The sequence below is a fragment of the Haliotis rubra genome, unplaced genomic scaffold (genome assembly GCF_003918875.1).
Source record: "Haliotis rubra isolate DU_JTF1 unplaced genomic scaffold, ASM391887v1 Scf535, whole genome shotgun sequence".
Lineage (NCBI taxonomy): Eukaryota > Metazoa > Mollusca > Gastropoda > Lepetellida > Haliotidae > Haliotis > Haliotis rubra.
In genome coordinates, this window is record NW_025767230.1 from 36,776 (window position 1) to 60,671 (window position 23,896).

Here is a 23,896-nt window from a genome sequence, read left to right on the forward strand (position 1 = left end):
ACATGATGAAGTTCTTTGATGTGCTCCTTCAAAGGTGCTTCTAGGGGTGAAGTGAGGTGAAATTGGGTTTAACGTCGTGCTTGAGAATATTGCACTCATATGACGACGTGCATGCGTGTGTATGTGTACGTGCGGCTGCTTGTACTAGCCCAGACTGAAGCTAGTTTTATAGTGCTAGCCCACTGAGATACCACGCCGCAGTGAAGCATGGATACCCCACTCAAACACATTATCCTGACTCCGATTCGACCAGTCCTTGATGTACCCATTAATGCCGAGCGAAAGGCAGGGACCAACAAGTACCATATTTTAACGTATTTTGGTATGACGCGGCCGGGGTTCGAACCCGCGACCTTCCGCTCTCTGGGCGGACGCTCTAACCACTACACCACGGAGGCGGTTTGCTTCTAGGGAATTTTCAGAGAGTACCTATATTCAGTGCTTATCATTTATTATTAAAAAGTCAACGTTTAGTCTATCATGCTGAATATTTGTTGTTATATCTGTCTATTTATTTTATTGATTTCTTGAATCTTCATTTATTCCTGTACATGAAAATACTACCAAATAATTACTTTTAAGATTCTTCATGTTGCAAGAAGTTCAGGTATTGCTGCATAATGGATCTCCCTAAGGCAAGGTCATATCCCACATGTGTAGGTTGATGATCATGCTGTTGATCACTGGATTGTCTGGTCCAGACCCAATTATGTAGAGACCCCCACCATATAACCGGAATATTTCTGCAGGTGCAGAGGCAGGGGAGTTGTCAGGGAGATAGGGGTTAAAAGTCCTGTAGAGCTAACTCACATGCGAAGACCAGGGTTCGAATCCCCACATGGGGTACATTGTGTGTCCCGGAGGCCCGAGGCCATTTCTGGTTGATCCCCCCGCCATGATGTTTGCTGGAATATTGGTGAAAGCCTGGCGCAAACCAAACTCAGTCACTCAGAGTCAGTGCACGTCTTAAACATGCTTCACAAACGCAATCCTGAGCACTATAAAACCAGGGAGTTTTCAGGGAGATACTTGACTCTAAAAGTCCTGTTGAGTTAACTCACATGCATCCATCTTTAATCATTGAAACATTTGTCTCTAGATACCGCCTTGCTCCAGAGCACCCCTTCCCGATCCCGTTTGAAGACTGTGTGACGGCCACACTACACCTGCTGCAGAATCCACAACAGTACGGCGTGGACGGCACCAAGATTGCTGTGGGAGGTAAGAGTTGTCTCCCTTTGACTGTTCCATCAACACATCGGAGCAGATTTTTAAGAACCGGGTTATTTAAATACCTGCTCATAGGTCAATATTTAGGCCCTGGTCTGCAGCAAATAACTAAAATTTTCCAGTTTGAATTTCCAATTTCCCATTTTCTTAGAATTTACAAATATATCAACAGTGAAAAATCCAGTTATAAAAGTGCTACACATGATTCAACATTTAGAAGTATATTTGCATGCTTGTTATTGTAATGTCTATGCATGTGATTGAATAGCCCTAAAAAACCTTAGGATTCTGTTTTGTTGCTTTAATGTTCCCAGGTCGTAGCTAACACACTGATGCCTTCCAGCCATGATCTGACATTTGAATTTTTAATGTGTTAAAAAAACAAACATGATATATCCTCCTTTTATATCTGTAAGAGCTGCCTTTCTATTGAAACAAAAAGATTTTTCTCAAAGCATACTGGACAATTTTGTAAAACAAGACATTGTGTGTGATATGTTGTGGACACTGTCACTGAAGACTGCCATTTCTGATGTGGTAGAAATACATTTTTCAGCATTTATAGACAACACTTGACTTAAGAAAAGGATGCAGGAAGTTAGTTTGTAGCACCGATGTGTCAGTGATAAGGTTGTTAAAGCCTAATGTTGCATGGAGTTTGTGCATGCCTGTATGTAGTCTAGTTGTCTCCCTTGTCTGTCTGCAACTTTTGTGTGTTTCCTTCCCTATTCTTAAACTATACATTAGTGTTGGGAATTGGTTAAAATCTCATAATTTATGATTGGGTCATTACAACCGATCAATCATCGAAAATAAATTGTTATCGTCATTTATGTAATGTTCCTGGTTATTTTTGTTAATGCTCAAATAAGGAGAAAAAACATGTAGTTCTTTGCGGGTTTTTTGTGCAAAATTTCATATCTTTAAAGGATGACAAGTATGTAAGGAACATAAATTTCTTAGAGTCTTTAAGATATATTCAATCATGACTTGGAACGAGCTTGTAGTGCTTATGAAATGTAACAGACAAAACCAACCTTGTGAAATATATTGTTAATGAAAACAAGTGTTCCAGAATTGTTTGTGTTCGATTATGAGAAAACATGATCGATTGCTTGGTTGTATAGTCACTGCGACCAATCTTCGATTATTTCAATTAATCGGACCACCACTACTATACATTGCATCAGTACATACATATTCGTCACAAAGTCAGAGGAAAATGTGAGCAAACATTCCCAAATTAGAATTTCAATTTTCACAATTTAGCTTGTCATAAAAACAGAGTTAAATATGTGTGATGGGTGGGTCAAAGTACTTGTACTTCAAAGGGCCAGAAATCGAATGATCCCTGTGGACTTTTGGAGATTACATTTGGTAATAACATAATGTACACTGAACCTGTGTGAATGTTATTGATATGAAGAATATTGATATTCTGAAAGGTGTCAAAATTCATAATTTTCCAGTAAATTTTTTCATTGTGCTTGTTATTATGTTAATTAAATAATTTTTTTATCACAAACATACATTGAAGAACTACTGTCATGTTAAAATAGGGCCAAGGTCATACTGGCCGAAGGCATGCTGTCAAAGGAATATTGCTGAGCGAGGCCTTAAACAACAAATATAAAGCAGAGTTATTCAATCCCACACAAAAGCATAATTCCCCTCAGCAAAGCCCTCTCAATTCCTGTGCTGGTCCATTAAACACATATTGGCCATATGGTGTTTCTAAATATCTGATGGGGCTGCTGTAGGCTTATTATGTTCAGTTGATTAATAACATGCTGTAGTGCTTGACACCACTGATATATTGGTAAAGAACTGTAAGATTTCGAAAGCGAAGATGACCCTATAGCCATGACCTTGAGTGTTGAATTTGACCTTGTTCCACCACTGAGATGTCTTAAAACAGTTGAAATCATTTCTGTTGCAATTTGTGGTGGTTTAGGCCAGAATCTTATCAGGATAACTGGACAATAATCATGGGACATATCATGGGAATCAATACAAGCAGCCCCAAAATGGATCAAGTGGTCAATATGGCAGCTGGTGGTCATTATGCCAGTACTTTTAAGACCAACTGTACTTTTACCTTGGTGTATGCGTGTAGTAAGGCTGCAACAAATACACTGTGACGTGAATGCAGATGTTTACAATTATGTAGTAATGAATACGAATATTTGTTCATGGACACTATATGTTTAGTATCAAGGAATGAAAATAACAAACTTGTCATTGTAGTTGTAGTTGCTTATGTTGAAATATTTCAGTGATATTTTCTGTAAAGCAAGAAATGCTTCAACAATGCCTCTTATCGCATAATGATGTAGGCAAAATAACACACATTGTGCTACTGCATGGCTTGGATATTCCATTCTGCATCTCTCACTTAGTACTAAGTAAAAAGCACTCTTAATTTATTCTGTAAATATTCAGTTCAAGTGACCACAAATAATGATTTGAATTCATGAATGGATACAGGGTTCGAAATACCCCATTTACAGAAATGGCACGGCTAAAAAATATTCTTGGTGCCCTTTATTGACACGCCTAATTTTTTAAGAGACATAACTCACATTTAGTCATTTAATCCCCACAACAATCATTTTTTTCCAAATTGAATAATACCATACATATCTGAATGTTCACTTCTTTATTTAACAATAAATTTCAAATGATCATCATCATTGTCATTTACTCTAAAAACATGTGGGCATACTTGATTTCTGAAAGGCACACCTAAAATATTTGTCTGGTGCCTTAAGGCACACTTAGAAACAAAATTATTTCTATCGCTGGGATACAATTCCATTCACCGAATATGTGAGTGAATCATAACAGGAACTGCTTACTGGAACCATTTTCCTGCCAGAAGAAAGAAGATAGACCACGGTAAGCACCTTGTGTTTCCAGGAGAATGACAAAATGTGTCTCATCTGAAATTAAACTTAAATATCATATCCATGAATTTGAAAATGGGGCTTATTTGTTTTAACTACATACCTGTTGTACGGTATGTATTAAGGGCGGTGGGGTAGCCTAGTGGTTAAAGCGTTGGCTCGCCATGCCGAAGACCCGGGTTCGAATCCCCACATGGGTACAATGTGTGAAGCCCATTTCTGGCGTCCCCCGCCGTGATGTTGCTGGAATATTGCTAAAAGCGGCGTAAAACCAAACTCAGTCAGTCGGTATGTATTAGGGTATTTGTGTTAGCCAAAGCAGAGGAAAGTAAGTGACACATAAAGGTAAACATAGAGTGATGATCTAGAGATTGAAACCAATATTTACCTTGATTATGATGCGTGGCTAATCAGTTCCTTTCCAGATTTGCATGCAATGAAATCTATGCTTGTCGGTTCAAATCCAGGTTCATCCCAATTCTATTTCTAGGTTTATTAGCATGAAGCCTGTGCTTGTGGCTTTCACTAATGTGGTGGAGCTCTTTAACATGCTTCACTCTGGGCTCGCCTCACACATTAAGGGGAGCAGTCTCAGAGGGTTTTTTTTCATTAATTAGTTATGGCAGCAATGGGTGTGCTCATACACAAATGTTAAATGTATGGAAGCTGAAAGCCATTGCATGAATTCCACCCTGCTTTGTCCATTTGCACCTGCTCGACCCTTACACTGTTTGACATGTGTCAATATATCGCATGTTTTTTGCATGCCTTGAACTAGTTTGTCTGCTTGGTTATAGACTGGTCATTAATTTTGTTGAGGGGCTTGGAAAAATTTCTGAAACTCTTAAATTTTTTATTCATATGTTTCAACATTCTCAACAGCTGGTCATCCAACTTGGGCTTAGTGACCTCATGTATTGTGTTACATAATTCCCAGACTTGTCTCATACAGACTCGATTATTCACATCCCATGGTCACATGACTGGAATAGTGAGGTGTTAACCAAACACACAATAATGTCAATATGGTATTGCTAGAAGGTTGCTGATCTTTGTTAAGAGATGTTTAGACTTGCAGTTCACAAGGCCTACTTAATAGTTACTTGTGATGTCTACTTATATGAAGGTGGCCTCAGTATTAGAGGTTATCAGTGGCAGGACATTTTCAGCAACCCATGCTTGTCATAAGAGGCAACTATGATTGTCATAAGAGGCGACCACGCTTATCGTAAGAGGCAACTATGCTTGCCATAAGAGGCAACCATGCTTGTCATAAAAGGTGACCACGCTTATCGTAAGAGGCAACCATGCTTGCCATAAGAGGCAACCATGCTTGCCATAAGAGGTGACCACGCTTATCGTAAGAGGCAACTATGCTTGCCATAAGAGGTGACCACGCTTATCGTAAGAGGCAACTATGCTTGCCATAAGAGGTGACCACGCTGATCGTAAGAGGCAACCATGCTTGCCATAAGAGGTGACCACGCTATCGTAAGAGGCAACCATGCTTGCCATAAGAGGTGACCACGCTTATCGTAAGAGGCAACTATGCTTGCCATAAGAGGTGACCACGCTTATCGTAAGAGGCAACCATGCTTGCCATAAGAGGTGACCACGCTTATCGTAAGAGGCAACCATGCTTGCCATAAGAGGTGACCACGCTCATCGTAAGAGGCAACTATGATTGTCATAAGGGGTGGCCACGCTTATCGTAAGAGGCAACTATGCTTGCCATAAGAGGTGACCACGCTTATCGTAAGAGGCAACTATGCATGCCATAAGAGGTGACCACGCTCATCGTAAGAGGCAACTATGCTTGCCGTAAGAGGTGGCCACGCTCATCCTAAGAGGCAACTATGATTGTCATAGAGGTGACCACGCTTGTCGAAAAAGGCAATTGTGCTTTTATAAGAGACAACTATGCTTGCCGTAAGAGGTGACACCGCTTGTTGTAAGAGGCAACCATACTTGCCATAAGATGTGACCATGCTTGTAATAGGCAACCACACTTGTCCTAATAAGCAAACCACGCTTGACGTAACAGGCAACGCTTTTGTAACAGGCAACTATGTTTGTCATTAGAGGCATCCAATTTATTTGATTTGTCAGGTTTGTTGACTTTATTGATGCATGTCACTGTATGTCATTATGTAGGTCTAATGACATGGGTCGATACTCATGTCACTGTATGTCATTATGTAGGTCTAATGACATGGGTCGATACTCATGTCACTGTATGTCATTATGTAGGTCTAATGACATGGGTCGATACTCATCATGTCACTGTATGTCATTATGTAGGTCTAATGACGGGTCGATACTCATGTCACTGTATGCCATTATGTAGGTCTAATGACAAGGGTCGATACTCATGTCACTATGTCATTATGTAGGTCTAGTGACATGGGTCGATACTCATGTCACTGTATGTCATTATGTAGGTCTAATGACATGGGTCGATACTCTTTGTGTCACTGTATGCCATTATGTAGGTCTAATGACATGGGTCGATACTCATATCACTGTATGTCATTATGTAGGTCTAATGACATGGGTCGATACTCATGTCACTGTATGTCATTATGTAGGTCTAATGACATGGGTCGATACTCATCACATCACTGTATGTCATTATGTAGGTCTAATGACATGGGTCGATACTCATGTCACTGTATGTCATTATGTAGGTCTAATGACATGGGTCGATACTCATGTCACTGTATGTCATTATGTAGGTCTAATGACAAGGGTCGATACTCATGTCACTGTATGTCATTATGTAGGTCTAATGACATGGGTCGATACTCATGTCACTGTATGTCATTATGTAGGTCTAATGACATGGGTCGATACTCATGTCACTGTATGTCATTATGTAGGTCTAATGACATGGGTCGATACTCATGTCACTGTATGTCATTATGTAGGTCTAATGACATGGGTCGATACTCATGTCACTGTATGTCATTATGTAGGTCTAATGACATGGGTCGATACTAATGTCACTGTATGTCATTATGTAGGTCTAATGACAAGGGTCGATACTTATGTCACTGTATGTCATTATGTAGGTCTAATGACATGGGTCGATACTCTTTGTGTCACTGTATGTCATTATGTAGGTCTAATGACATGGATCGATACTCATGTCATTATGTAGGTCTAATGACATGGGTCGATACTCATGTCACTGTATGTCATTATGTAGGTCTAATGACATGGGTCGATACTTATGTCACTGTATGTCATTATGTAGGTCTAATGACAAGGGTCGATACTCATGTCACTGTATGTCATTATGTAGGTCTAATGACATGGGTCGATACTCATGTCACTGTATGTCATTATGTAGGTCTAATGGCATGAGTCGATACTCTTTGTGTCACTGTATGTTGATATGTAGGTCTAATGACATGGGTCGATACTCATATCAATGCTCAAGATGATCTGTTCCCGACCCACTTATTTAAAGACAACTGTTATACAACTGGAATGTTGGTGAGTGTATCAGACAACTTACAGAATATAATGGAAAAAACTTTCTCAACTTCAGGTGACAGTGCTGGTGGGAATTTGGCAGCAGCCATTGCCAAAAGGTTCTCTGATGAAGCTCCATCCTACCTCCAGAGGCTGAAGTTTCAGCTCCTCATCTACCCAGCTCTCCAACCCTTCGACTTCAACCTCCCATCATTTCAAAAGTTCCAGGATGATCCAATGCTGTCCAAAAAAGAAGTTGTCATGGATGGATCAAGTACCTTGGTCTTAAGGAACCAGAAAAATATTATGAAGACTTTGCTTCCAACAATCACACATCAATGATCTTGAAATATTCCGAATACGCTCGGTCTGTGAGTCAAGAACTGCTTCCAGAGCGATTTCAGACCACTCCAACGGACATCTTGAATAAGAATGAAGGAAATGACGCTCTATCCAATCAGATTGAAGCTCTTATATTGGACTCGACCTTTGCCCCACTTTTGGCCCTGGATCTAACCCAGGTCCCCCCTGCATACATCATAACAGCTGATACAGATGTCCTTCGGGACGAGGGGATGATCTACGCTGAGAGGCTACGTAGAGCGGGGATACGGGTTAATACTTACCACGTGAAACAGGCCGGACATGGCTTCTGTTACATGTACTTGTCTTACAGTTTCACACAGATGGAGGTCTGCCACAGGGCGATAAAGGAAATTGCCAACTATATTGAGGTCAATATGAACTGAGAATAATGGTGATAACAGGATAAGGAACATATGGTATAAATACCATTAGAGTAAATATACTGTTGGTAGGCTTTTCTTTTTTCATTTTTGTTGAATTATGGGTCCAGGGACCATAAATACTGGGGAAAATTGTAAAAAAATCAAAATAAACATTTAAAAAAAAAATAGGACGACCAACAGGAATAAAGAAACAAGAATAAAATGTTAATTCTTTTTCAGAGAGATCGTCCTTGGGGTACATATTATGCATTTTCCGGCTGAAAAATGTCCTGTGACAGTTGTATCAATGTTTTTTGAATAAAAAGATTGTACAATAAATAAACTCTTTTATTTATTATACGGACCCTACCTCACGGAGTTACCTCCCTTAGCGCATGCGCACCAACTGGGTAGGCTCCTAGACCCGTATCATCATTCCTTCTGCTGTCACGGCCCTGAACAGACGCTCATTATTATAGATTACCTTTCATGAGCCGTACGGCGCTGTATTTTAAGATGTCTGAGACACCACCTGTATGTTTGGTTTTTATTTGTCTAAACAATAACAGTAAAGCCTTACAGTGGTTGTTTCCATAATTGTGACTTTGTATAAGTACTATCTAAATACGCAAACTTTCCCGTGGTTTACGCGACGCTTGCTCTGCCATGGCGGAAGTTTAGCGTGTCGCTGGTCGCAATATTGGCGCTTTAAAACCAACTATTACTTTCCGCGGTAACCTTCACGTAGTTTTTCAATGTTTTCACGTGGTTTCTGCTTCTGGCCACAAGTTAACTAACATGTTTACGGTTTGTTTCAGGCTTTTACCTGTTGTTCGGGTCTGTGGGGAAGTATTCCCCGGCTGACAGTCACTCCCAATGCGGCCTGTCTGGAGAAGACGGGCCATGTGGCTGATACATGTTCAATTTGTCTGGCCTTTTCCGGCACAGAAGAGGCGGGCGTCGACACCCTGTTTTACCGCCGAGATGCGGAGGCGGAGGGGACCTGACGCAGGTTCCCCGCCAAAATCTAAACGGGCGCCCAAAAAGGAAAAAATCCGCGGCCCCTTCCCCTCTCCTACCACTTCGAAAGTGGTTTTGACATGTCTATAATGGAGTCGATGTTTCAGAAGCAGATGGACTCAATGAAGTCCTTCGCTCGGGAGTCGGTTGGAGGTCTCCGCCAGGAGTTCCTCGCCCACCCGGACGGGGCGGAGAGTCCGGGTGGGATCGCCGCCTCGCTAGATCCCTCAGCCTTGAGGCGCCTGTCGATCCGCTGCCTCTGGCTTCAATCCGACGCCTCTGCTGCTCGAGAGGGAGGTGCTCCCAGTCCCCTCTCGAGCTTGCGCTTTGGGCCGCTGGAGTATTCCTGGTATTCCGTCCCTGGCGCGACACCCGCCCCATGAGAGCGGGAGGCACCAGTTCTGCCTGGCCTGCCTCCAGCGCCTCGGGACCGGGTCCACGACGCCGGCTGGCGCTGACGCGGAGCAGTCGGTCTGTTCCTCCTTCCTGTGGTGCCCAGCGCCAGGCAGTCCACCGGTCGGGTTAGGGTCCTCTACGGAGGAGACCCAGCCTCTGACTCGGCTCGACGCCGAGGCAATGGAGCTTGGGGAGGTCGAGGAGCATGACGGGCGGCTTCCGCTTTGCTTCGCCTTGCGGGAGGTCCGCAGAGAATTGCCGAGGGCCTACCCCAGGCCGCTGTGCCTGCTGGTAGCGTGGACTCGACTGAGTTCCGCTTTGCCTGGCGCAGGCGCTTGCCCCTAGGCAACCCTCACAGACGCAGCTCCGCGATTCTGCCATCGCTGGTCGCGGACGGTCGCATCCCTCTTGTCTGGTACCCGAAGTAAGGTTTGACTTACCTGAACTCGCAAGGGCGCTACCAGCTTGGGAGGATTCCCTGTTCGTCGTAACCGATCGTGGACGAAAGTGTGTTTTCACTTCCGCCGCCTCTGGGGAGGCTCGCTTCCTCCTCGAGCAGCTCCGCTGCTCGGCAAAGGCGCCACTCCACCTTTTGCCCTCGCTGGCGCTTCTGCGCACGCCGCATCGACCTACGCAGGAGGTCTACCGAACGCCGATGCAGCAGGTGCGGGTGGTGGTGGTCCATGAGGCCTACCTCTCCTCGATACAGAGGTCGGCCCTGAGGCGGAGGGGCATGCTGGCGACGCGGTCGCCGCGATGTCGTAGCTCCGGCCAGCTGTCGGAAGTTCAGGCTCACCTCGCTGACGACTTTGGCGGTCTGCTGCGCCGACGGTGATGTGCGCAGTCATGGGATGCGCAGGCTGTGGCTGTCGACGCCTAGGTACTCGCGGCAGCAACACAGCAGACCTTGCTGGCTCTCCCTTCCGCCTGGGAGCCACCTCTTCCCGGGCACAGCAGGTCATACGGGAGGCTGCCGCTGCAGCTACCTCCTTCAAGGATTCTAAGGCCTTGTTGGAGCACCCGCTGGTGTCTCGCCCCCCGCGCCACCTTCCTCCGCCGGGTGCAGCCTACACCGAAGCCCGCCGGGCTGGCTTCGCCGCTGGTAGGGTAGGCGGAGGAGTAGGTCCGCCAAGGGTAGGGGCAAGGAGCAGTCCTCGACCAGCTCCCAGCTCTCGCGGGCGCTGGAGGTCTGCCCCGACCTCCCGCTAACCCAACAGGCTGCCGCCCGCCGCGGTGTCACACCCAGTCAGCTTCGCATTAGGGTCCACGCACGCCTCCTACCCCATATCCTTAGTGGGAGGCCGCCTTCTCTATTCCTGCCGGAATGGGAGAAGGCTACCAACAACGCTTTGGGTGCTGGCCACGGTCAGCATAGGCCATCTCCCACTGTGGAAGCGAGGTCCGCCCGACTTCACCGGGCATACGACGCACTCCGTGCCGCCATGCCAGGCCAGGGCGACATATTGCGCGACGGTTCAGGCTCTGCTGGACAAGTCCGCTAATCGAAGCGCGATTCCACCGGGAGAGGAACAGGCGGATTTTACTCCACGCATTTCCTCGTCTCCCGAAGAAAGACGGCGGTTCCGTCCGATTCTCAACCTCAAGGGTTGAATCGCGATGCTCGGCACCATCCTTCAAGATGGAGACACTGCGCCGGTGATCTCATCTGTTCAGCCCGGCGATTGGCTCACGCCAATCGACCTAAAGGATGCGATTCAGATGTACCATACATCCCTCGCTCAAGCAGTACCTCCGCTTCTCTTTACGACGGGATGTATTACCAATTCAGGGTGCTCCCCTTCGCATATCGACTGCCCCAAGGGTGTTCACCAAGCTCATGTTAGTCCCAGCTACCCTAGCTCGCCGCCGCAAGGAAGGCGTTGTTACCCTTTACCTAGACGACTGGTTGCTCGAGCACTAACACAGCCAGCGAAGTCAAGATGCTACTCACACAGTGATAGACATTCTAACTCGACTGGGGTGGATCATCAACCTCAAGAAACCGACCTGGTACCCACCCAGGACTTGGTTTTTCTTGAGAGCCGATTCCAAACGTAACAAGGATCTCGCTTTCCTTGTCGCCTCGACCGGGTCACCAGAGTTCGAGATGGTATCTTCATTCCTCTCCCAGCCCCAGGCACCAGCACGGACTTGGCTCCGCCTACTGGGCCATATGGCGGCGACGATCTCTGTAGTGTGGCGGGCGCTGTTGAGGATGCGCGCCCCATACAGCAAGCTTTGGCTGGGCTGTGGACTCACACGGAGGATCTGGAGCGCAGTCTCACAGTCCCCGAAAGTGGTTGACACCTCACCTTCAGTGGTGGACAAATGTCGGGAATCTCACCAGGGGTTCCCTTGGAAATCCCGACGCCAGCTCTCACAGTTCAGACAGATGCGCCCTCACGGGCTGGGGCGTTTGGCAGTCTGTCGCTTCCGACTCTGGTCCGAAGTCAAGCTCACCTTCACATCAACGTGTTGGAGCTGAGAGCTGTGCGTTGGTATTCGAGCGCCAGAGAGCATGTCCGCGGGCCAGGTAGTCCGCCTTCAGTTAGACAACCAGACGCCATGTCGTGACATCCTGAAGCAGGGAGGCACGGTAGTCCCCCAGCTCCTCCGAAGCGTGGGACTTTTCCTCTGGAGCCACTCAGCACGCATTGTCAGGTACCCTGTTTATCTCCCCGGGCTGGAGAACGGCGCAGCAGATGCGCTTTCGCCGGATCCTGGCCCCGCGACGAAGTGGATGCTCGACAGGCAGATATTCACAGTAATCTCCCAGTTGTACGGGTCGCTCGAGGTGGATCTGTTTGCGCCCCGGGCGGACGATCAGACACCCGCGGTTCTGCTCTCGGATACCGACCAGAGGGCGCTGGCTGCCGACGCCTTCCTGTTAGATTGACGGCAAAGTGCTCTGGGCGCCCCCGCTACCACTCATTCCCCGTGTCCTTTCACAGCTGTCCACCCAGCCAGCTCGCTACTTGTGCTACTGGCACCGCTTTGGTCGCCACAGAGCTGGTTTCCGTAATTCTCAGGTTTCTGGCTCAGCCTCCTGTTCTATTACCTTTGGCGTAATCGACATTCTCACTTCAGAACGGAGCTTCCACCCAAATCCACGGATTCAGTGGGTGGCTTGGCCTCTGTCAGGTCTAACCTCGAGGCACGCCGGAATTCCTGCAGCAGTTGCAGACACAATTCTGGCTTCGGAGGCGGATTCGACAAACGCTCAGTATGAGGATAGGTGGTCCCGCTTATGCGCTGCTGGTGTGCAGATAGGGGCATTGCAGATCCCTTTTCGCGGATTTAGTCCGAAAGTATTGAGTTTTTGCAAGCTCGCTTGGAAGAAGGCCTGGCGGCTTCACCATTCGTGGCTACTCCACCGCTATTTCCACTTTTCACACCCCTGTCGATGGTGCTCTTCTGGGGCAGCACCTCTCTCATAGCTTTTAGCTGGCGCTGAACGGATTCGACCTGCTCTCAGGCTGTAACCAGTCCACCTTGGGATTTGTCGATCGTGCTCGATTGGCTGTCCGTCCCACTTTTCACACCTATCGGCTATTTCCATTCAGTTGTTGACCTGGAAAGCTGTGTTTCTGGTGGCGGTAACATCTGGTCAAGAGTCGGCGATATACATGCTATGTCGTCCGGACCCGGCGCTGACTGTGTTTCACACGGATCGCGGTCAGCATTCGCCTCCCAGATACTTACCGAATCGAAGGTCCATCACGCTTCCATGTGACAGCTCCTATCGAACTTCCTACTCTTACCCAGCCTTCCACATCGGGACCACTCCTACGAAAGCACTCACCCGCTGGATGTCCGTGAAGACGCCAAAGTCTATATCAAACTAACGCAGGGGATCCGCACGGTACCCAGCTGTTCTGTTGTTACGGTGGCGGAAGGTTGGTCTGCCAGCCAGCAAGCAAACTTTGTCTCGCTGGCTTGTTTCGTATTTGTGCCGCTTATCAGGCTAAGGGCAAGCCTCCCCTGAGGGGTTGAAGGCTCACTCGGTCAGGCAGTAGCCGCATCAAAAGCTTTTGCATCGCACTCCCCATTGAAGAGATCTGCTCTGCCGCTATTTGGAGCCGCCAAGCACTTTATACGCCATTATCAGCTCGATACACATTCACGCAATCGCGGTGAAGCTTTGGTCGCATCGTTTTCCAGTGGACAGTGTCCTGCCACCCTGACCAAGTGAGTCTTGGTTTATTGGTTTGTGTTGACGCTTACTGTACAATGATTCCATTATTGACATGTCTGCTACGAAAGCACTCAGAGAACCTGTACCCCCTTCGATTCTCTCTAAGGAGTTACGATATCGCTAGTGAGTGGTATTTTGTTTTCCCCACGGTGCTCTCATGAAGAAGCCACTTAGTGGGTCGGATTTCACTGACATTCGCGACTACGTGCAATGTCTCATTATGCTAGAGGTCGCCTTTTGAGCACAAATCCTCCCTGTCAGTTCCTCCCATAATGCCTCGCTGAAGCTTAAACTGGGTCGAGTGACAGGTGAGTGTTATGGCGCCTGTTCAATTTTTTTTCCATGATACGATCGCTATATTTTGTGTGTGCTTGGACAGAATTCCTCCTCCCTGGCCTCCCGGTCTTTGGGAGTCTGTGTTTATGCATAATATGTACCCCAAGGACGATCTCTCTGAAAAGAATTTTCCAAACCTGCAGAGGTTTTCAATTCTTTGAAGAGAGTCGCCCCTTGGGGTAGGGCCCACCCACCTCCCCGCAATTCTGTTCACTGATGAGAATTCAGCAGAAGGAATGATGATACGGGTCTAGGAGCCTACCCAGTTGGAAAGCATGCTTAAGGGAGGTAACTCCGCGAGGTAGGGTCCCAGATAATAAATAAAAGAGTTTATTTATTGTACAATCTTTTATTCAAAAACATTGATACAACTGTCACAGGACATTTTACAGCCGAAAATGCATAATATGTACCCCAAGGATAGCCAGGTTCTCTTCAAAGAATTGAAAACCTCTGCAGGTTTGATGTTGCTTGTAAACTAAACTCAGTCAGTCAGTCAGTCTAGCATTGTCCCCGCCATGATGTTGCTGGAAAAGCTAAAGCGTGTAAAACTAAACTCAGTCAGTCAGTCAGTCTAGTGTCCCCGGCCGTGATATTGCTGGAATATTGCTAAAAGCGGTGTAAAACTAAACTCAGTCAGTCAGTCAGTCTAGTGTCCCCCGGCCGTGATGTTGCTGGAATATTGCTAAAAGCGAAAACTAAACTCAGTCAGTCAGTCAGTCTAGTGTCCCCCGGCCGTGATGTTGCTGGAATGTTGCTAAAAGCAGCATAACAGTAACCTCACTCGATTCAAAGCTGTTTACTTGATTTCATACATATTCGAATACCATTGAAGATGTTTAAGAAATAGTTTTCGGCAACACATGCTTGTTGTAAGATGCGATTAACGGGTCAGGTGGTTTGACTAGCTGACTTAGGGACCTTTCATAATTTATGGTAAGGGGAGGTGATGATGATTTTAAGGGGGGGTGTCACCCATTTTGTTCTGTGGAGCTAGGGGGGGTCAGCAATTTTGTACACACAAACTAGGGGGTGTCAGCAATTTTGTACATAAAAATATGTTTAAAATTATGGTTAGAAATTATGGGAAGAGGAGGGGGGTAATTGACATGACATGCAGGGGGGTCACTTATTTTGTACATACATTTTAGGGGGGGGTCATTCACATTGTACATGCCACTCCACAAAAATCATCATCACCCCCCTAGCCATAAATGATGAACAGTCCCTTAGTTAATGCATAAGTCTACTTGTGTAGATCAATGCTCATGACTTTAATCTCTGGATTGTCTGGTCCAGATTCGGTCATTTACAGACCACTGCCATAGAGCTCGATTATAGTTGAGTGCGGCTTTAAACAACTAACAAACAAACCAAAAATCATATATTTTCAAGCAATTAAACTTATCTTCTGTATGTGATAAAAAAAATACCAAACACAGTGGAAATATTCATGTGTGGGCACTTGTTGATCCATTTTTATCAACCAACAGCCTCTGGGCATGCAATCTCTACCATCACTTGATCCTTCTTTTCACATTTTGTCTCAGAGTAAAGCCCCAGGCCCCCAAACATTGGTAACCTAGGTTGATCCCTGTCACTGTTGTTTGACAAAATGTAGCTTCACTGTGTATATAACAGGGTGAAATTGAAATGTAAATGAGCATCAAGTAATATGTCTTACTGATACACATTGCCTTATATCGATACATATAAATGTGTATCATGCAGTGTACCATTGCATGACATGTCACAGTGCACCAGGGGCAGTGGGGTAGCTTAGTGAATAAAGCGTTCGCTTGTCACGCCGAAGACCCGAGTTTGATTCCCACATGGGTACAATATGTGAATCAGTTCTGAAATTAAATTTACTTAAATATTAATGAAAAATAATGTTTAAAAACCCTCTTATTTTATAAATTCACTTATTCTTGGTCAAGTCTGTTGAAGTCATGTCATCAGCATGGCCCTTCTGGGTTTCCATAGGGGTTTTTTCCTGACAGAGTGACGTCGCATTTCATGCCATTTTCATCTTAATTTAGACATCTTCAAAGCATATCTTTTTGATAAAACGTACACGAATAACATGTTTTAAAATAATGGTTAATGGTATTTAAGTTTCTTACTTCAATGATTAAAAAGAAACGGGAGTTAAAAAGTCTACCATTGCAAGGCAAATGCTGCCGGTGCCGTCAAGTAGATTAGGTGTTACATTTGTAAAATCATGCCATATCTTTGGATCATAAGCGAAGACAATGCACAAATGATGTATAAAATAACTTACCTGATTGTATAGTTGACTTGAAAACAGCAAACACGCATGTTAATGAACTTCTTTTGACGTCTCGATTTAGCTTGTTTGCAGTCAATCAGAGTTGTCTCCCTTTTTCCCAATTGGGGCCCGAACGGGTCAAATTCGGGTTTGGTAAATGGATGAAATTATTTGAACTATTTTTATTGTTTCCCCACTTTAATTTTTCTTAGACTTTTAATATGTCATTTAGACAATGTCAATGAACATATTTATCGCAAAATAAATTCTTTTGCAATTTGTTTGAGGTTAAATCGTAGATAAACTCACTGACCACAGCAAGGAAGAAAGATTTGAGAGTTATAACCAAAATGCTGTGTAACCAGATAACCCATTCTAATCAGTCAAAACCAACTTATACATATACTATTCACACTTTGCTAAGGATCAAATCATGGATTCAACAGAAAACTATTATGTGGGGTCAAATTTGGTTTAAATACCTAGGATCTCTGCTATTGACATGTGTTGTTTATTTGTCAATGACTCGTTCTATGATTTGCAAAATGGTTGATCGGTGCCATGAAAACCATTTTTATGGTTACTCTTGTATCATGTGCATAAGGTTAGCTTAAAGTGAGTTTTGCCTAATGAGGGGTTACCATATTATTATTTATCCAGTTTTAAATGAATACAATTTCAAATTATAAATCTACGTACAAGTCAAGTTGTGAATTTTTGTGTCCTTAGCAAAGTGTGAGTAGTATAGTATGTCCAAAGGTTTTATGCATAATCAACTTAAAGAATGATCAAACAACTGACTTTACTTTTCACACCTACTGAAGGCAAAGGCCGATGTCATTGCATATGGGCCTCCGTCGGTCAGTGATGACCATGGATTTGATCCCACTTGTCTGCCCTGCTGGAACATTGCCGCCTGTGGCTAAACAGGTGTGCGAGTAGCGGTCTCTGTCACACAAGTCGCACCTGTGGATTGTCTGCGAATTGTCTGCGCTACAGCATTCTTTTCTGCTGGTCCGTTTGTCTTCTGCTACGCTGATCAGTTTCTCCTCTCCTGTCATCGGTTGTTTAGTCAGGGTGCTTCTCCATCCTGAACAGTCAGCAGGAATGTCCTCCCAGTCTTCACTGTTGATCTCAAGTTTGTATTGTAGGTTGACAATGGCATTACAGCCTGTTTGGCATTTTATCCAGGGAATATTTATAGTGTGAAATCTGTTCTGGCAATTTGGGACCTTATAACAGTGTTCGTGGTAGGAAAAAATGCTTTGTGATCCTAAACTGTAAAGACCCGAGAATCTTGCGTATGCATGCACCACAGGGGAATGCCTGAGCCAGAAAGTGGCAAGGTCTGTTGAGGGGTTCGGGCTTCCCCTGTAAAATTTGGAAATTTAGACATCGTTTCCTTGCATTTATCAGTTCATGTTGTCACCAGTTGCAAGTCAAATTAGCTGAGAGAAACTCTTGTTTATTTTGTTGTTTCCTTGGGGAAAATAAGTTTTTCAGTTACTTGTTACCAGAACACAAAATGCTTTACATGCAGAACATACAGGTAGAAAATATTGTGTGTGAAATGCAGATTTATTTGTGTGAAAGAAGCAGGTTTTTGCGTTAAAACGAACACTGACCTTGTAACCAGTTTGACATTATATTCAGGATTTAATGGTTAGAAGATATTTTCTGGCAACCTTGATCATTATAAGAACTTCTGCATTATACCCTGGGTGGACTGTATATGACAAAGGAAATGTGGTTGTCCTCATAATAAAGAGGTTGACATCCAGAACTTCTCTCCCTTGAACATGTCCCCTCCTCCACTCACTATGTAATATTTTGTAGCCAATTGCTTGTTTTAGCCAAGACTGAAGCTTTGCAGGGTATTAAAATGGATACCATGCCCGTCCGCTCAGTGAAGCAACTGAATCCGTCCGTCCACAAGTGTCCGTGCACATTTGTCTTTTCCGGAGCTGAACTCTAAAACCATTCACTATTTCTTCACCAAAGTTGGCACATAGATATAGATCTGGTGGTGTACTGGTGGCTTTTGGGGAGTTTTGGAATTCTGAATAAAATATTTTTGGCTTTTCCGTGGCAACAAGTTTGACTAAAACAGAAATTAGTGGTAGTGCACTTTTCCGGAGCAGAACTCTAAAACCGTTAAATGTTTCTTCACCAAACTTGGCACATACATAGATCTAGTGGTGTACTGGTGCCTTTTGGTAGTTTTGGATTTCTGAATAAAATATTTTTGGCATTTCCATGGCAACAAGTTTGACATAGCCTGAAATTGATGATAGGGCTCCTTTCTGGAGCAGAACTTTAAAAACCTTTCAAAACTCGCCTTCCACTTTTCTATATACACACCTAAATATTTGACATAATCATGAAGAGTATTTTGCCATTGCTGGGGATATTGATGACTTTGTCTTCTTGTTAGTTTGACATGATCCTTCCCATGATGTCAAAATATTTGTTATGTAGGTGAACAAATATCATCAATATTGACCGTCCAATTTCTCTGGGATTGCCTCCATAAATTAATATGATGATCGCACTCTTACATCTTTAATCTTTGCATGTAATCAAGTTTATGTTCAATTTAGTAAACCCTTCTGTGTATGAAAGAACTGTATGGTGAATAAATGAGTTATTTCCATGTCGTGAATCATGTTGTATCTGTTGCCTCTAACAGAGTGGTGTACTTTCAAGTCATGTTATTAGGGCTGCACAATATAACCGGTTTACCGGTATTTACCGGTTCAGACATGAAAACGATATGTATTGCTATACGCTGGTTGAAAACCGGTATTTTGACTTGCATTCGGAAAACTTCGTAACACTCGGAAATCATTTGGTAACACTCGGAAATCATTTGTGCCAAATATTCTTCACATTTTTATTTTATCATGATTAACAGTTGTTATTAAAGCTTAATCAAGCATAGTGATTTTGTTGTGTTTTTGCTCTATAAATCAAGCATTAACTCGCTTATAAATAGTATTTTGTTTAAAAATACTTCAGGCAATATATTGCAATACATATCGCAATACATGCTTTCGCATCGCAATATATTGCAATATGAATTCTGTGCAATACCCACCTTTATTAGTTATGCAGTTGTGGGGCTGACCACTCTTGGATCAGATCTCACAATGGTGACTGGATTATTTGAGAATGTGTCGTTGAGTACCACAGCGTTCACCACTCATCATCCAAAACTGATCTCCACAGGAGATATCACTTGATGAGAATAATGATTTATCATCCAAAACTGTGTTCACAGGAGATCCACTTGATGAGAATAATGATTTATCATCCAAACCTGATCTCCACAGGAGATATCTCTTGATGAGAATAATGATTTATCATCCAAACCTGATCTCCACAGGAGATATCTCTTGATGAGAATAATGATTTATCATCCAAAACTGATCTCCACAGGGGTGGAAATGACTTTAAAATTGCTAGTGTACTCCAGAACAGTGGCACATGTAAAAATCACCTGATCTCCACAGGAGATGCCCTGATAATGATTTTCATCAAACCACTCCACAGGAGATATCAGCCATTTTACTTTAAAATTTTTATTTTTTAACAAACAAAGTCAATTTTCTCTGACACAAAGTCCGATACAGTGTGATATACAAATTTGCTTGCCCGACAGAAAAAAACACTGGACTCGGACGTCGAGCAATGGGTTATTTCCACCCCTGGTTCCATAGGAGATATTGCTTGTGTGAGATCAAACGATATCTCCCAGGAGATATCGTTTTGACAGTAGATTTTGTACAATGATCCGACATCATTTACACGACTCAAAATGTTATGACGTCAAAAAACTGATGACATCACAATGCTATGATATCGCTGCACTGCAAGTCAAATGGCAGTACCATGTTCAGAGATGTACATTTAAAAACTAATGAAGAATGATTTTTGATGATAAAAAGAATCTCACCCTCGTGTCTTGTAATATGAAATATATCAACATTCGTTGATAAAAGTGAAAATATCCTCAGCAAGCCTTGGATATTTGTAATTTTATCAACTCAAAAGACACTCGGTCGGGTGGGACTCTCTAGATCTGCTAGTAAATGTCAGTGTGAATGAAATTGCATCGCCAATTTGCAGACCATTGTGACATCACTGGTTACCATGGTGATACATTCAAATGACATCACTATTGTCTCTGCTTCTAAAGCTGGTTTCATGTTCTTTTTTCTGTGAAGATGCCGCTCACTACTTTCTCCAAAATGAAATAGCTGGAAGAATGCTGATGATAAATAGTGTCTCTCATGAGTGACTATTGATATCAAATATATTAGAACTAGTTCATAAAAATTTAGAAATCATCGCCAAGCCTTGGTGTTTTAACATTTTTTAGACTCATGTTGATATATTTTTTTTTATCCAAAGACAAGTGAGATTCTCTATCTCATTAAGAATACATGTATAACTGAAAGTTTGAAGGTGGTCCATGTTTAACTGTTAAACAAAATACTTGTACCATTATAATATAGGAAATTCCCTGTGATAAATACGGAGTCTTCAGTGGCAGTATGTTGTTTAAGTAAATCAAAAATCACGTAGCCACAATGGCAGTGAGTATCGGCACAATTGTGAAGATCCAGGTTAAAATTAGGAGATAAACTGTGTTGGAAAGTCAGAGGTATATAACGAAATTATATAGCTCTATTTTTTTTATTTAAAATGTCATGCTACACTATTATAAAGATATTATAATTTCGTTATATAGTTCTGATTTTTCAACTCCGAATGTTTATCTCCATTCTGCTGTATTAAGATTTTCAAATATACTGTGTTTGAAAATCAGAGGTATATAACATGAGTATATACAACTGAATGACTTAAATTAACCCTTCACAATCCAGGATTTACTGAAGTCATGGTAGAACTAATCTTCAGCAACCCAAGCTTGTAACAAGACGGGACTAACGGGATCGGGTGGTCAGGCTCGCTGACTTGGTTGACACATGTCATCATACCCCAACTGTGTAGATTGATGCTCATACTGTTGATCACTGGATTGTTTGGTCCAGACTTGATTATTTACAGACCGCTGCCATATAGCTGGAATATTGCTGAGTGCTGCGTTTAAGAACAAACCAACAGTATGGACACTAGTGTTGGGAATTGGTTGAAATCTCACAATTGATGATTGCTTCATTACCAACGAACAATCATCGAAAAAAATTGGTTTGCATCATATTTCAGATTTCCTATCAAGGTTGTTATTGCAGATAGGTATAACATGATGCAACTTGCTACTTTAAAGTGATGACTAATATATCATGACCATAAACTTCCTGGAGTCTTCAACAAATATTCAGTCATGACTTTTCAGTTAGTGAATTGAGTTTTCTAAGAATTAAACAAGTTTGCAGGCCCCGACAACTTCAAAGATATGTTCCATCGTCAAGTGTTTTAAAGACTAAATCAGCAGTTCCAAAATCCTTTGTGTTCGATTATGAGAAAGTGTGATTGATTGCTTGGTCGTTTGGTCACTGCGACCAATCTTCGATTATTTCAATTAATCGGACCACCACTAATGGACACTGCTTCAATCAAACACCACATGTACACAAACCGTTGACAATAACTTGCCTAACAGCTATTACTATCAACAACTATCAACAACCTGTGAAGATCCAGGTTATAATGGGTCTTAAGCAACGAAACTTAACAAACTTACTTGAAGTATTAGTCAAGATAATTCACGTAATAAACAGTTGGTTTCATTGGTCCAAACTCTTGGATGAAAAATATAATTTTATTACTTCCACCATGTATTTCCAGGTGACAGCACTGGTGGCAACATAGCAGCTTCAGCGGCAATGATGCTGAACAGCAATGAACAGCTCCCCAACGTCGTGTACCAAGTGCTCATCTACCCTCCTCTTCAGGCCTTCAACCTGCAGCTTCCTTCATACACCGACACCAGCAACTACCACACCACCACCAACCTTGAGATGGCGACATACTGGTCACACTACATCGGACCCACATCGCACCCAAACCTTCCTAAAGCCATGACCCAAAACCAGCATGTGTCGCCCGAGATAAAGAAGACCCACTTTTCCGATCTGGTTGATGTGAAGAATTTCCCAGAAAACTATTACAGTGGGAAATGGGAGATGGATAAGGAAAGTGGAAATGAAACCCTGTGGAGCGAGATTGAGTTCCAAGTGGTCAACCCCTATCTGTCCCCTCTGCTGGGTCACGAGATCGAGAAGGTCCCCACGGCGTTGGTGGTTACAGCTCAATATGATGTGCTTAGGGATGATGGGATGTTATACGTTGAACGAATGAGAAATGCAGGGATTAACGTCACACATCGACATTACCCCATCATTCATGGAATGATCGGAACTAATGAGTTTGAAATTTCTAGAAAGGCAAGGAAAGAGATTTATCAAGAAATCAAAGCTTTTTTTCATCCTGACAACACAGAATGATTGTAAATATGGTACAGTAGTATTTGGACATCAATAGGACCCTATTAATTAATCAACAGAATATCTTGAACAACTGGGAGAATTCTATGGATATACAGCTTCTGTATTATTAATGTGAGAAGCGTTTTAGTGTAGCACTAACTCTGTTATCAAGTAATTTAGCAGCTACACCTAAATTAGTTCACATTGATAATAAAGAAGTTGTATATCCATAGAACTCTCCCAGTTGTTTATCATACAAATTTCTAAATGCCACTCAAAGAAGTTAACAGAATTTCTGCCCTGTCAACTTGGTTCAATACCACCCATCTCATTGTGGGTAAAGGGTGGACCAATCATCCAAGGCACACATGTTATGGCGGATCAATTCCATCGCTGTGCAGAATTCCTTCGGGTGTCTTCAAGAACTTATGATTGAGGGTTAGAATATTGTTTTGCCCCAGGTCTATTTCTAGGCTTGTCAGCACCATAGCCATCCATGTACATTGGTTTTACCAAACTTGTAAATGTCTGCCACATGCATCACTTCAAGCTTTCCTTCCACATGAAGCGGGGCGGTGGGGTAGCCTAGTGGTTAAAGCGTTGGCTCATCACGCCGAAGACCCGGGTTCGATTCCCCACATGGGCACAATGTGTTAAGCCCATTTCTGGTGTCCCCCGCCGTGATATTGCTGGAATATTGCTAAAACTAAACTCAGTCAGTCAGTCCACATGAAGCAGACGCTGGAATATTGCTCAAAATGGTGGCAAACTCCAGTCACCTTATCTCAGCAGAGGTACAGATAAGCTGCGTATCGGCATATATTACGCAAATATTTATGTGGAAACTCAATTCCTATTAACTCTATTGTGTACAAGTACGC

The 23,896-nt window shown here is 43.4% G+C and overlaps 1 protein-coding gene across 1 annotated transcript in view; it reads left to right on the forward strand.

Moving 5' to 3' along the window:
- LOC124253213 (arylacetamide deacetylase-like) overlaps positions 1-23,577 on the forward strand; it is a 36,672-nt gene extending 13,095 nt beyond the window's left edge. Inside the window, exons 6-7 of the mRNA XM_046686941.1 lie at positions 1,100-1,221; positions 22,375-23,577. Of these exons, the coding sequence (XP_046542897.1) occupies positions 1,100-1,221; positions 22,375-23,033 (781 nt within the window). The 3' untranslated portion in view covers positions 23,034-23,577. The remainder of the gene's footprint in view (positions 1-1,099; positions 1,222-22,374) is intronic.
- Positions 23,578-23,896: the final 319 nt, after the last annotated feature.